General features: G+C 39.1%; 1 protein-coding gene across 1 annotated transcript in view; it reads left to right on the forward strand.

Moving 5' to 3' along the window:
* Positions 1-15,153, forward strand: part of LAPTM4B (lysosomal protein transmembrane 4 beta) — a 58,896-nt gene extending 43,743 nt beyond the window's left edge. The window contains exon 7 of the mRNA XM_069854410.1: positions 13,009-15,153. Within this exon, the coding sequence (XP_069710511.1) occupies positions 13,009-13,083 (75 nt within the window). The 3' untranslated portion in view covers positions 13,084-15,153. The remainder of the gene's footprint in view (positions 1-13,008) is intronic.
* Positions 15,154-15,682: the final 529 nt, after the last annotated feature.

Consider the following 15,682-nt stretch of genomic DNA (forward strand, 5'->3'; position numbering starts at 1 on the left):
CAAATTCAACTAGCATTTCCATGGTACTGCTGCCATAGTTTAAATTAGTGTAGAAAATTATTCTTCATCCGTGGTCTGTTTGAAGCAGTTGACAGGAAAAAGCAATCCCAGATTGGGAAAGTGGAAAAAATAATGTTCATGTTACTCTTTTCAAAGTGGGACTTATATCCTTATGCACTTTACCAAATCACTCTAATAGATCCTATCCTACATAAGTTTATCCACAATGGTTAATAAGTTATTTGTTTTTTTCAGCACAGATATGTTCCTTCTTTGGACATGACATCAACTAAGTAGACTGTAGTTAATCTGGTAACATTTTTCTTTAGTTTGCTGTTTGTTGGAGACCTGTTTGAGAAGTGCGGAATTAGCTCTTTCATTCCTGCTGGCTGATTCCTCTGAGCAGAGGAGAAATATTCTTTGGTTGGAAGAACCATTCATTGTGTTATCGTGTTTTTCTACATGTGTGGGAAGTTATTAGTTTGGCTATAGATGGAGAGAAGAACCCTTACACTCAAGCCAAATAAATGGACTGAAGCGTGAGACGGGGCCCAAAGGCAGGCAAACCATGTGCAAGAGCTCTTGTCTCTAATAGGTGCTTTTGGACGTGTGATTTCCAGCTACTCAGCCACTTTTGGATGGTACATGTCACAGAAGACAACTTAGAGGAAAATCCTGCTTTAAATATGTTTTCCATAATGTGGCATAAAAATCCTACAAACATGGCCTTGTTCACCAGGCAGGTGGTCTTGTGTGGCAGTTTGTATGCATAACATTATTACTGGACCATGAGATCAAAGGCATCTTTTTTCCAGTGAGTAGTAATCATGAACATACTTTCAAGTGAGTGAACAACACAAATAAATACCCTCGGCATGATTCACTCTCTGAGTCCTTCTCAGGGCCTCCAACTGAGTCCAGGCAGAGAAGCTCTGGCTTTCCCTAGAGGAAATTGTATGATAAATGTGCAAGAGGTGAAGCAGGTAAAACAGGTGGCAGTGAAGATGAAGAAGAATCAGGGGCAAGAAAAGAAAAGCAAAGGATATGAACAGAACTACGCAGCGCTTGAATTAAAGGAGGTGATTAGTTAGTATCCACATGTAATAGTCTACATGAGACTTGAGAATGTGGCTTAAATCTGGTTTTTTGTGCTTATAAACATTCTCAGAGCAATGTCTTTAATCAGAGAATCTTCAAAAGGCTCAGTTTCCAAATGGATGCTAGTGTGTCTGAATTGCTTCATGTTGCCTGTTTGTTCTGTTGCTTAGTGCTATTTGCTAATCCCACTCATTGTTACAGGTCTCACCTATTACTAGGTGGCTGCTGTTAGAAGCCAGCTGTGCTGTTTGTAACAGGCTATTAGCAGTGTCAATTTGAGGCAAATACCCTCCTAAGCAGACATTAAATTTACTAACAAGTTATAAATTACAGGATCAAAATATACGCATTTATCAATTTTCCCTAGTAGAATTATATTTTAAACACAAAAACTGTGTTTATATTTGCAGCTCAAATACTGGAATTATTTTAATACATGACAATTCATAAGGGATTTGCAGTAAAAATAGATAAATCTGTTCTCAGTGTTCATAAAAAAATGAAAAAGGAGACATGAAATGAGGATGTGTAATTTAAATCTTCCAAATTTTTTTTGGATTCACTAATTGGCTGTGTTGCAATGTAAGAAAAAACAGTGTTTATAAATCTGCAGTGTTTCTTTACAGACCCTTTTTTTCTAACAGGGTTGATTTATTACCATCTGACAGCTGCTGTTTTGTGGGCTTCAAATAATGAGTTGAAGTCTTCAGTATGATTCCAAGGATATGTATCAGTGCAGCAAAAGCTGATGACAACTTAAATCCCTGTTGCTAAGGATATATGGGTGTATAAGCTGAGTTGTGTGTGAGTTTTCCAGGTCAGGCTCACACTGTGCAAGGAAGGATGGAGGAGGCCTGAATTTACTCAGGCAGGTATTGTTCAAACAGGGAAATGGAGCAGAATGCAAGAGATCAAGTCTTGGCAACAGTTAGCCATACCGTGGCTCTATATCCATACAGTGGGCCTACGCTAGAAGCCCTTCCCAGAGGCAGTCCTGCCTTCAGCTCCAGCACTAGCTCATCTGGTATCTTTCCATGACATCCCCTTGCACAGTGCAAGCTTGGCTTTTGCCAAGAGGAGGAGGAACTCCTTGCATGTCCCAGTTTCTCCAGCCCTGGGCCTCTCTGCCCAAGCTTAGCCACCGCCACAACGATGCAGGTGCAGAAGGAACATCAACCACCAGTTGTGTGGGAGGGAGCTGCTGCAGCTGGCGGTTCAGTAGGTGGCATTGTTCTCTCAGAGATACCATGAAAGCAAAGTTCAGCTCCCTTCCAGGGGGAGCACCCAGCTGCAGGGTGTGACAATAATCGAGAGGTCTGGCTTCCTGTGGTTATTAATGGCATCTGGTGATTTCTGGACCATTCTTTCAGTCTGATTTCAACTCACTTTCATGGCTTCTATCGAGCAACTGCATTCTTCCCAAGCCTCCCCAAGGACACTTTGTGGACACAGGACTGTCAGCTGTGGTCTGTCCTGAACTGCACAGCACTTGTGGGTTTGGTCCTTGTCTTATGAGCAGTGATGAAAGTGAGGTCTGCTTGAAGTGAGCTCTGTAACAAACACTCAGCTTCAGAAAGAGCAAGGCTGAGTGGGCGTGCATGTGCCAAATTTAGATCTGAAAATGTTTGTGGGAGTTTCTGGTTGACAGGTGCTTTACAGATGTGATTTACTAACATTAATGGACTTCTATGTAAACAAAAGACTTTTGCCTCAGGCTCTCAGTTCATCATTGTTCATGACACTTGTCCATTGTGGTTTTAACATAGTGTTATAATAATTTGTTTATAAACAAAGGCTTCCCTTCTGCATTCACTAGGAGATGCCTAAATACACTGTACAAGAAAAACTATATTTTCTTATGGCAAGATTCTGCCTTAATTTTTAATAGTAATACCAAAAAAATGTGTTTGCGTAATAATAAAAAAGAGTGAAAAATACATACGGAAGACAGATCTAGAGATTGCTCATCTCAAAATCCCAGATCTTACTGCTCCCAAATGTTATAGTGAGACTTCAAAATTTGCCTGCAAACTTTACAGCTGGCCCATCTCTCTTTTGTGGTGCCCAGAGATTGACATTGGGTCACTCCATGTCCCTAGTCATATAAATAGGGGAATATGCACCATCTGGTGAGATGAAGATAAGACAGAAGCCTTTCCAGCAATATCTGTAATGCAAGCATGGCTGTGATAACCACAGTCTTGGGAAATGACTAGTCCTGTTAAACATTCTGGCTGCCCCATGTGAACTGTTCCTAGGTTCCTGCCTTTTTAACTCTTGAGTAGAATACACAATGTGATCATAAGAGGAGAAAGAGATGAGAAAGAGGTTAGAAAGAGATGCAGGTTAGTAATTTAAAAGTCCATCGAAAGATTAGTGCTCTGTCACTGTCTCTGCACTCAGGACAACATATCTGCCATTTGTTACACAGAGTCAAAGTATACTTCAGATTTTCAGCACTGAGGACATGCAGGCAAGTACCCCCTGAGAAAGCATATGCTTGTCCAGCAAACGTGCATTTTAAAAAAAATAAATTAAATAAAATGCAAAAAATATATATATGTTCTTTCCATACAATATCATGATGTGCAGCTAGAGTTGCAGCAGTAGAAGGATGGTCAAGATGTAGGAAAGACCTCTGTGGCCTCAGGCAGACTATCCTTCCATGCCTTTGACTGTTATTCTGGATGACTTTCATGAGGTTGCATATGATGAAAAAAGACAATAGCTTCTTGAATCCAATTTTCTTTCCACACAAGGGTAATCACAATCTGTCCCTAAATATTGCTGTGCCCTAGTAATATATACATTTATGCCTCTATCTGGAGTGCTGAAAACATTGTCCCGCTTCATTACAAAAAATCCATAAACTCATGTAAAGTTTCTTAAACAGTGTCGTGGAGAGCTGGTGGATAGAATAAACAAGCAGTTTTTTCAAAGGAAGACAAAACGTACCAACTCTAACTTTGCACAGATGATTTTGCAGCATTGAGGCCTACTTCTTCACTGAATGGGGTTATAAATTATCTCTGAGCTAGTCTGCTTCCAATTATTCCATTTGTAATCATTCTAGTATGGTTTCCAAAGGAAAGGCATATGTATAAACATTAAAATACTTCCTGTCCGTGTTGAGAGGAGGGTTTCTTGGGATTTATTTGACAGGCAACATATCATGAAACCCTTAAATAGTAATTAACTAACATGTTTTGGACAAATTTTTCAAGCAAAAGCATCTGGGCATAAAGCAAAGTAAAACTTTTTTATTTCTTATTAAGTGTGATTTAGCCCAGATGAGAAGCTTTGGCCCTATACCCAGGGCTTTTTTATCTGGGGACAGGGGAAGGAGAGAGAGAGAGAGAAGAAAGATTTTTTGTAAACATTGCTTTCTGACTTCCTCAGATACAATTGCTTCAACTGGACTCATTTTGCAAGAGCAGCCATTTATATTGCTAACAGCCACCTCTGAAGCAGATATTTATAAGCATTTATTTATAGGAGTTGCTTCTAAAGGGCAGTTGATCTTATCTGGAGGAACATCTAACACAGGTTGGGTGGCTGAAAATGCTTGTTGCTCTCCATGGTACAAAGGAAGCTTTATCCCAATGGAGGTCAGCTCTATCCTCTTCACACCCTTGATTGTAACGCTTCTCCACATGCCTGGTCTTGAAGCTCTGTCTTCAGCCTGGACTCAAAACTGTCAAGTGAGTTTCTTAGTATGAAGAAATTAGCACAGCAGGGAAGCGAGGATCCTTAGTGAGATGACATCTTGTTCTGTCCCAGAACAAGAGAGAACATGATAGAGGTCTTTAAGATCATGAGTGACAAAGAACGTAAAGGAGGAATATCTGCTCACTATCTTAGCAAAAGAACTAGGGGACATTCAATGAAACAGCTAGTGGCAGGTTTCACAGCAAACCAAAGAAGGTATTTCTTCACCGAAGAACTATATTAGCTGCAGGGCTGCTTGCCACAGGACGTTGTGGGTCCTAAAAGTCAACATGGGTTCAAAGGCAGGCTAGACAAATCAAGGGAAAAAAAAATTCCTGTAAGACATGGCCAGTAATGCAGCAAGCCCTTGACATTCAAATTTCTGACAGTTTGGAGAATATTCTGGGGAGGTCATGACTATATATGCTTGCACAGTTCTTTCTTCTTTTGTTTTATCTTTCTGTCTTGCACTTCTCTTTCTTCATCATCCATCACTAATTGCTGTGATCTGCATGGACCTTTCACCTGATCCAGTAGAGTTGTCCCTTCATGAACATGCTTAGCTGCAGCATGATGAAAGTTAATCCTTACTTCTTAGTCCAGTGCATATCTTATATGCAACATTTGACAGCTTCTCACCACAGAATTATTATTTTTTCTATTTCCTCACTACTAGGAGAAAGCTCCTTCTTATCCTGAAGGTTGTCAGTCTTTTCATAGTCGGTGTGAAGTGTGTCTTCATTCTAAAAGGTCAAAAAGATAACTCCAAATTCTCAATGGATTTAATTTTAATACTTCCTAAATGTTTTAGTCAGTCTCTCTCCCTTGATAGTCTGAGGGTCCACGTTCTACTGTTCTTCGGGGCAAAGTATTACCTACTTTTCTGGTTACCTCGGAGATGGCCAGATCAGATGACCCAAAGGTACAGTTTGCACCTGCAGTTTATGAACTGATTTTTTCAAAATAGTGGAAGACCTTGGGTAACTCATTTCTGAGACACCTTAAAAGTTTGAAAACTCTTGGACACCTTGTAGAAAAAACACATTTCTTCAGAAACTCTTGATAAATGCTACTTCTTCCTACCCCATACAAAAATGTTAGAAACTTTTGAAGAGTCTGTCTCAATAAAAGCAGTATATATTTACTTCCAGTAAATTTTGTACAGGAAACAAAACGTGCTACATTTCAAATAAAATACAAAAATACTTATATAATCAGTGATGTTTACATATAGTGCTGTGCTCGTTGTCATACATAGTACTAAGGAAAATAGCTGCTATCTAGTGTACTCCAAAACAGATGTCTGCTGAGAAGATCTAGATTTCTGAAAATTTTAAGCAAAGAATACATCTGAATTTTATGTTTTCCTCATTAATCTCGCACTTCTCTGCAGAAATCCATTTTGGCAAACTTGACAGAAAAATGTTGCAAAGAGAGAATTATTCTCAGCCTTTCCTGCGTACAGAGTGAAGCAATCAGCCACCTATGGCTGGTTTTGCACACAGAAGCTTTCAGTTTTCCCCAAGTGATCTTCATAATATTTGCATAGTCAAGAACCCAACAGTACACGAGGGCTGTTCAGACTATCTTGAATGGAACAGGTGGTCATGTCAGCAGCCTTCCCTCTAGAGCTATTTGTAGGCTTGCTGCTTGCTTCAGTGCAGCTGAGCATGGTTTGGGTTGCAGTTAATGTCTTGTCAAAACACTGCAGCTGTGGGAGAGAATTCCAATCTTGTTGGCTGGGTGAATGACAGGAGAGCAGGGAAGTAAACATAAAATTAGTAAATGTGATTGAATAAACTGTCTCCAAATTACACAACTATACCAGATTGGTACAAGTGCTGATCCTGAGCTGGAATCATTGAGATGAAATGATGCCGGAGTAGAGGACTGCTGCAACTACATGTGTTGGTTAAAACCTCTTCTTCCAGTTCAGTTGTCTCTGAACCTGATGCAACAGCCATGTGCTACATCAAGGAGAAAATTTATCCTGAATTAGGAAAGAAAAGGCATGTGGTGACTGTATTTCAGCCTGAAGCTGTGTCAGTGTTCTTCCCATCACCAGGCCAGAGGCTGCATGTGGGACACAGGCTCCTGAACAAGGAAATTGCTGTGTTTTGGCACTTTTACCTGTGAAACAGTTCAGCATTGGCTATGGCATACTCTTACCATCTGGCTACCACTATTCACTTCGTGATTACACTCTCTACCTTTTTAAGTAAACAGAGCATAGGGGCTGAACCCACTGACACTTTATATGTGAGCTGTGTGAAAGAAAAGGCTCCTTTTGCCCTATCTCCCTTTCCTCCCGTGTATTCACACAGGCCTCCCATAAAGATTTCCTAGTAGTGGTTTGGCTGTGTGAAATGCAAAGGTCATTTCTGCAGGAGAATGACATGTAATGCATGCATAGCTGTGGTGAAGAGGTTGGGGCAAACATTTCCAGACATAGGTGGAAATTTCTGCAAATATATATTCAGTTTGTATTTCCACAATGTAGTCCTTGTCTCATACACTCATATGCAAGTTTCATCCAAGAGACTTTTAAATCTGTCTTAAGGTTTCCAACATCTTTTAAGATGTTTCAAATAACATGCAAATGGGAGATCATCTTAAGACAAAGTCAAACGATTTATCAAAGCTAAAAAGGTCACCAACAGGACCAGGATTAAACTGCAGTAATGATGATCCTAGTTCCACTCAACTACTCATTGTCATCTGTTCCTGTCTATATACTGTGTATTGACGCAATATGAAGTTCTTCAGCATAAAGGACTGGAGTTTTTATTGGAAAGCTAAAGTCTGAGGAAACATCCTGCATGCTCACTACAACCATCAGCACGTACCATAGGCATTTTTAATTTATAGCTTTTTTGGCATTAAGTGCATTTCTGTTCTATAAGGTGTTAGAGAAAAGTATGTTAGAGCTGTCTCTAACAATGTTTATTTTTAACAAGACATCAGCAAGGTATTTTGCTGTGGGAACTTGCAGAAATGTCATATAGCTGCCAGCCAAAATGTTGTTCAAACTCAAAGCAGGTATGTGACAATTGTACCATTCCACCCAGTGGAGAATACAAATGGCTGTGGGAAAAAGCAGCCTAAAGCTCTCTGGAGACACAGAAAGATTTCTGTTGTGTTCCGTGAGTTTTGGGTGAGATGCTCAAGAATGAAGAACTAATCAATTAGTCAAATATTAAGGTTTACTCATATGGAACCAAGCACATTTTCTACTCTAGAAACATACTAGACACCAAACTGATCTAGGGGCTTCCAATTAGACAGGAATAACTGCAGCAACACAGGAAATATTGTACATATACTGAAGAAAGAAATTTTTCTACTGGAAGTTCAAGTAAATGTCAAATCAGCTGCAAAATTATGGAGTGATCATTGAAATTATGCAGTCATCCCCTCCCCCCCCCCAGAAAATACCTTTGGGGCAAGATTAATTCCAAACTTGTTTCAATATTGTATATTGTTTTAATGTTGCCTGTGTTTCTTCTTAGGTGTATGTCTAAGCAATGTCTTTAAAAACTTATTCTCCAAAACCATATTAACCAGTATGCGAAAAATAAGAGATGACATGTCTTATATTAACTGAATAGGTTATGACCATTGAGAAACTTGCATGGTAATTATTTCTTTTAGAGAAGGTAATCCTGTATCGTGTGCTTTATAATAGAGAGATGCTTATGTAATACAATTATCCAAACCACTTGGATGACACCAGCTAAGCCAGGACCAGGATTTCTTATGGATCAGTTCTGGATTATTTCTGTGTATTACACAACAAGACTGCTTGTTGCAAAATGCTTAAATGGTATTGGAAGCAAAGCCCAGAACCCAGGACTTCCTGTCACACTTAAGCACCCTGACCATGGGGCTACATAGACACACTTTCTCTGATTTTCATTCTTTCCCCATGGATTCTTGCATACTTGTGACAACAGGAGGGTAGAAAATGGTCTTTCCAACCAAACCGAAAGCTTTATGTCTGGAGCATTCATATAGTATATAGGACCTGTGGGTTTCAACCCTCTTGCTTTGGGAGCCCCTAGAGCTCTGATCTCAGCATCTCTAGGCAATGTTCTTTTCACCAGACAACTATACAAACAGTGAGTAATGTCACCTCCTTATCTAGCTGTATATTAAGTAATGATGTTAAAATGCTGCATGGTTCTTAAATACAGTTATATGAGTTGTGAAAGATGTTAGGAGTTTCTCTCCTGTAGGTTTTAGGCATCTTATAGGACTGATTCTTGCAACCATCTAATCCTCCAAGCTTGCTTGCTGGTCTACCGATAAGAAGACAGAAGTTCTCTTTACAGGGATCAGAAAATGGGGTCCTTCATACTTGCTTTTTATAGTAACTTGTGAGTAACAATCTCAAACACTCTGTAAACATTAGTCTCAGAGCACCCAGGAGAACTAGCATATAATTCTCTCAATTCACAACAAACAGGCAAAGAAATGCTCAAATATAATGCCGAGAGAGCGAAGTCCATCAGTTGTCCTAGTGGATATTCTGCCTTGGGGATACCATGGATCTAAAATATGCATATTTTTGACTGCATCCATTCTAATTATGTACTTAGATAAGATTGAACAATGAGTTTCTGCCTATTTTTCCTGTTTCTGAATTCACCCTTTGGCTCAGTGACTGGCTCCCATTTTGTATCTCTGGAGAGCATAACTTACTGCCTGAATAACTATGCTCTTTTATGTCCAAGGTACTTATTGTTTCATTACACTATATTGAGACTTAAAATTAACATAAGAGAAGGAAAACTACTGATACAGATACTTTCATCTCAGGTACTTTGGTATTAACTTAATGATTAAAATTCCGATGTAATTCTCTTTTCCTTGAGATTTTTCTGAACTGTTAGCCTTTTCAACAGTAAACAGTTAAAAGCTGAGATAATTCATTTTTTATCATATTTCTCCCTTTTACCAAAATAGACCTAATTGAGAAAAAATGGAAAACTTATTAAGGGATAGTAATCATCTGAAATTCTGTCCTTGTCAAAAATAATTGAAAGGTAGTCTTACAGAGGCAGAGTTGCAAGATTTGTAATTATAGAGTGGTTGAAAAGATATTCAAAATGTTCTGGAAGCTGAAGGATGATTATATGGATTTACATTTGACAAATGAGTAAGTAACAGTAACAAGATCACATTCACTGAAAATAAAACTGTTAAATTAGTTTAAAAGACTTTTACTGTATGTACTTGGGCACTGGAACAGGCTGCCCAGGGAGGTGGTTGAGTCACCTTCCCTGGAGGTGTTTAAGAGACGGGCGGATGAGGTGCTGAGGGGCATGGTTTAGTGATTGATAGGAATGGTTGGACTTGATGATCCTGTGGGTCTTTTCCAACCTAGTGATTCTGTGGTTACTGATATGAGATACTTGGAGTTCCAGCCAGCGCCATGTATTCCACAAACTCCAGGTGCTTTCTTCCACATGTTGTCCATCACATTCATTCATCTTAACCTTTGCTTAATATACTCTCCATATTTTCTTTGTCTGACTCAAGCAGTGGGGGCAAAGGTAGTAATTTTGAATTCCACTCATTCTACACTCATTATTTTTATCACTTTTCTGTTCATGTCAGGAAATGCAAGATCAGGATATTTAAGTATTTAAACACAAAAGCGTGTGAGGAGTAAGCCTGGAAAGTTGTCACTGATAGAACTTTTGGCAAATAAAATTTGCCAGTTATAAAGGACTTCTGAACCTTTTTATCGGTTTCCCTAGTTTGTACTCTGCATAACTTGAATATTCCTATAGAAATCCATATACTTTAGGATTTAGCCAGTGGCTTCTCCACCATGGCTCCTGTCAGCCTTCCTAACTCCCCTCACTCCCTGTTGAACTGTCGATAAGTAAGAAGGCGCCTTCTGAGGGTCTTTGGGGCCATCAACCCACGTATGAGCTTTGGGTCCATGTAGCAAAGCAGAGTGCTCACCTTCCAAGAGGAAAAACCTCACCAGGGGGCTGTTCTCCTACCAAACAGATTGTGTATCGTATAGGAGCGGAAGAAACGAAGAGGTTCACTGATGTTAGTAAATCCTCCAGGAGAGCTACTGCAATGACAGCAACCTTAGTGCTGAAGTAATAATATTGATGTAGCTAGAGTAGTCTTAGGACATGTTGATCCAAAAAAGGATCAAAGCACAGGAACAGGTATTGTCCTTTATTAATCAGCTCGTAGACCTGTAAGTTTTTTTTCAATTGCGTCTGTCACTGCTTATAACACCTGATGAACTGGACTCTGAACCTGAAAGGAATTGACCACATTCTGGGCCTTAGCATTACAAAAGAGCAACAAGCTAGCTAAAACTTCACAAAGTGAACCTGATTCATTTTCAGAGTCATCTGTAGATCAGATTTAATTGCTAATTATATTGCTTCATAATAACTAATGAACATGTTTCAGTACATTTGGGAAACGAGCGCCTTTTTTTAGTAACACAAAGGGTTTTACTAGAAACTTTGTTTTTAAACTAATGATCAGGGAAGTTCACAATGGTAGTACATTTCACAGTTTACATGCTTTAGTGGTGTGATTTACTGAGGCTACATTGCAAAATATATTTATGGTTTTTATTGTAATATTTATTTGAAGTTCTACATGTTGTCCTAATTTCACTAGATAAGTAGTCTGCCATAAGCTGTTTGCACCCTTTAAAGTTGACATAATTTATTATATACTTTTCCATTCAAGCCTTTAAGGCCTTTTAGATTATACAGTGGATATGTGCATAGTATATTGCATTTACAAGCTCAAACATCAGGGTGATGGCCAGGACAATTTCCTTTTCTAAACAATGAAACTTTTTTTATTAATGGATGAGGGTGCCAAGGTAGCCATTCTGTAATCTAACAAACGTGCACAGATGTACTTGAACACATGGTTATCAATGCATGTCGGTAAAATTACATAAGTATGATGTGACTCATTCTTGGAATTGCCCCACAAAATCCTGATCCAAAGTCGATTTAAATCCATAGGAAGATTCCCACTGATTTTATGGTTGTGGATGAGGTCCAAAAGGGTGATTATGGATGCTTCTTTGCAGAAGGCAAGTTATTAACTTCTTTACAAACCGGAGAAATCTTCTCATGGCAAAACTTTCATTGACTTTGTTGAGATCAGGGGTTTTCCTATATATGTTTTAGCAATCAGCTTTATGTGCTCTTTAATGACCAAGAAGCGATACTGATAAATCTGGAAATTCCTTCACGAGTAATTGAACCTCAGCTTCATAAACTATCTCTGCTAGTACACGAAAACTTATATTCTTAAACAATATTGAGATATTTTAGGACATGTACACTCATTCTTCATTCAGATATCTATTTTATCCTCAGTCCTTGCTGCGATTCACAGATCAAGTGCTCCATTGCCTTTTCATGCTAATTAACATCATTGCTGGTGCGATTAAAATGCGTGATAGCTAGCATACTTACCTAAAGAAAATCTTGTTTCAAATCCCTCCTCTGCTCCGCGTGGCCTGAACTTGCATATCCCTCATTCTAGGAAGCTGCCTAGACTCCTATGAATGGGGATGATATATGTTTAAAGAGGTCCTAATTTCTATCAGATGTTTAAGTATTCACTGAAGGGTTTTTGGGAAGAGAGTTCTTCCTGCTCATGGCTAAGTGCCCCAGAAGCACAAATCTGGACATTTATTTAGACATTGGGTAATTTGTTCTCATTTTCTTTCTTTCTCCCTACCTCAAAATAGTTACTAGCTATACCAGGGAAATCTCAGAAAAGAGACTTTTCAGGACTTTTCTCACTCTGGTTTAGCAGTTTGAGCACTCTTCTAGAAGACGTGGTTCAGGTGTTCTTGACAGAATAAGAAGCTACTCTCACTGCCAGGCTGAACAAATTCAGGCACCAGCTAATGATATTTACTGAAATCATGCTGTCACTGGAGTCAATGAGAAATAAAAAGAAATCACATTTTCTTTCATAATGAAAACAGGCATACAAATTGAAAAGGAGAAACTTCAAGCTAATACTGTTTTATTTTCTATTCTGCTTCTGCTTACTAATTTACCAGGTTTTGTTATTTTTTAGGACAAGGCCGTAAGGGTTTTCTTTTCTGTAAATTTTATCACCTGGCTTTAAAAAAAAAAATAAAAAATATATATATATAAAAATAACCTTTTTTTTCCTCTCCTGCAGGTCCTGCTGCCGCCATATGATGATCCTGTGAATGGAGCTGCTAAAGATCCACCACCACCTTATGTGTCAGCATAAGTGAGAGTGCTGCGTACCTAGGGAGGATAGCTTTACTTTTCAGACATGGGAGCAATAGTTTGACAATTTCACTTCCAGGATATAACCTCTATGGGTTATACATTGCTGTTTTGCTGACATATTGAAACCTAAATTGTATTATTAAAATTCTGTAGATAGTTTTAATAATTTGCTGCAATTTACAGTAGTGTTTCAGAAACTAGTGAGCTAATTTCAGAACAGTTCTGGGTAGTGCTACAGTTACAGTCATCACTGAATAGCTTTTTCCACCACATCTGACATGCAGTGCTAGAGAACACAGAACTTTGCATCTCAATCAGGTTCGGAGTGTAAATTTCTTTTTTTTTTTATTTGTAAAACTTCCAAAGCATTACAAGTGTGTTTCTCAGATGCCCACTTTCACCTTCAGAATACAGAACAAGTCAAAAAAGTGACATTCCATTTCACTCCTGTTCTGCAAGAATCTATTAAGATATCATGATATGAATGATGATGATTTCAAGAAGAATGGGTCTTATACACTATTGTTATCAACTTGGCTAATGGGAAACAAATTGAATTGAGAAGAATAAGTATGGGAAATGAGAGTAGACAAAGCACTCTGCGAAGTGTAACAAGCCAGAATCTGCGGTCTACACCGACTCACTTTGTCCCAGCCTACAACCAGGCTAAATGTTCAAAACACAGGAGTCTTACCAACTTCTGGTAATATTCTTTTCCTGCCTACATACCTTTTCTCTCCCTTCCAGCTCCACAAATAGTATTTTGAGGTCACAAAATCCCTGCCTTTAAAGTCCCATGGTTAGGTGACAAAGCTGCATCTTTCGCACTCAATATGCAAATGTTTTCCCATTGGAATATGCCTGTAAATATTGCAGTGTTCTGCTGAGTGTGAACTAAATTATGCAGATTCTAAGATATATGTTCCCAACCTGTGGGAAACTTATGCATGTAACTTCCTCGAGCATTAGCAAATATGTTTTGCGTGTTTCTCATACACATCAACATGAGGACTTTAGATTCCTTTTATGACTGAACTGGTTGGGCTGAGAATCTTTCTCGTGGGACTCATCCATCCATGAATGCTTGTGTGAGGTATTTATTTCTTCCGCAGAGAAGTGCCTCCTGCACATGTAACTTTTCGTTGTTGGTAAACGTTCTGCTTTTAACTGAAAAGGAAAAGGGAATATAATGTGTGTCTCTACCTCTCATTGTTTCCCCCTCTGTTGTCTCCTCTGCATTTGGGGTGATTGAACAGGCTGAAGCTAGTCTGATGCCATTGCACACAGCCCCAGGTAAAGGGCAATGCAGAGCTGAGCCACAGTCTGGAGAGGCACCAGAAGAATCCAGGGTGTTTCTCCTGTGAATGGGCTGGCGTGTGAGTCCACACTCTTCCTAAGGAGGACCCAAGGGGAGGTTCTCACCCTTAGTGCATTGACTCCCTTCTGCCAAATGAAGGAGAGTGTAACTTTTCCTGCCTTTTTCTGGAAAACAGTTTTCCAGGGGAACACAGGACTAACGACTTTTTACCATGGAGGTTTCCACTGTGACATGTCCTTGCAGAGACCAGGGAAGGAAGGGCCAGACTCTTTCTGCATGTCTCTTCCACACCCTTGGGAAAAGACAGGCCCCCCATCTTCTTGTTGGAATTTTACTTCAGGGTTCATCTACTCTAAGATCAAACTAAGCAATGCTTTTGACTGAATCAATCCTAAAGTCCATCCATTGATCTCTGTCATAGTCCTATTGCTTCCTTCAGAGTAACCCCATATATTATTACCTCATTACAGTTATCTTTTGGAATTAATCTGAATTTGGGAGTTGGGCTGGCTGGCTGATCTTCTGAGTTTCATTTTCTTTCATTCTTGACAGATTTGTGAAGGATTTTAAACAGTCATCTGTTTGAGAAAAGCTGGTTGTAAATACATCACATCTGTGTATACAAACTTCTCTACAATAAAATGGTGTTTCCTCAGTACTATGGAAATAATTTTTGCTGATTTTCCAAGCACAAACATACACAAACTCCTGTGCAATCAATCTGATGTGGCACAATTTTCTCAGTAAATGAACTCAACAACAGTTTTTCAGTCCACTCATTAGTCCATTTTCCAGCTTTCTCTCCGTACTATATAAATGGATAGTAAGTTCTATAATTTATTGTACAATAAAAACAAGAGATAATTCAAGCTTTTAGTTCATTGTCCAGAGCTGCAGGCAGTTTTCCAGATCTGTCTACGTGTGTGTTACAAAACAGGGCTACACTGAGCTACACTGAAAGCTGGGGCTTCTTTTTCTCCACATCATTATAGGGATAATGTGCAAATTCACATGAATTTCTGTAGACTTCAGCTTGTCTTACTAAAGAGTCAAGACTTCTTCACACACACCATACAGTGCCTGCTGGTACTCCTAATATCTTTTGGATTTTGTCCAATTTGAGTTAAAGAGGGCAGTGAGGTTATGGTATTAGAACCATTATATTTCTGTACATAATGTAGATAGACAGCTGGGTAGGAGAGGGAGTAGATAATGCAATATAAGCTCAGCTCTGCTGACATATCAGAGAATCCAGTGGGAGAGGAGTTCATCCACACAC

Source organism: Phaenicophaeus curvirostris, chromosome 3, assembly GCF_032191515.1.
Source record: "Phaenicophaeus curvirostris isolate KB17595 chromosome 3, BPBGC_Pcur_1.0, whole genome shotgun sequence".
Lineage (NCBI taxonomy): Eukaryota > Metazoa > Chordata > Aves > Cuculiformes > Cuculidae > Phaenicophaeus > Phaenicophaeus curvirostris.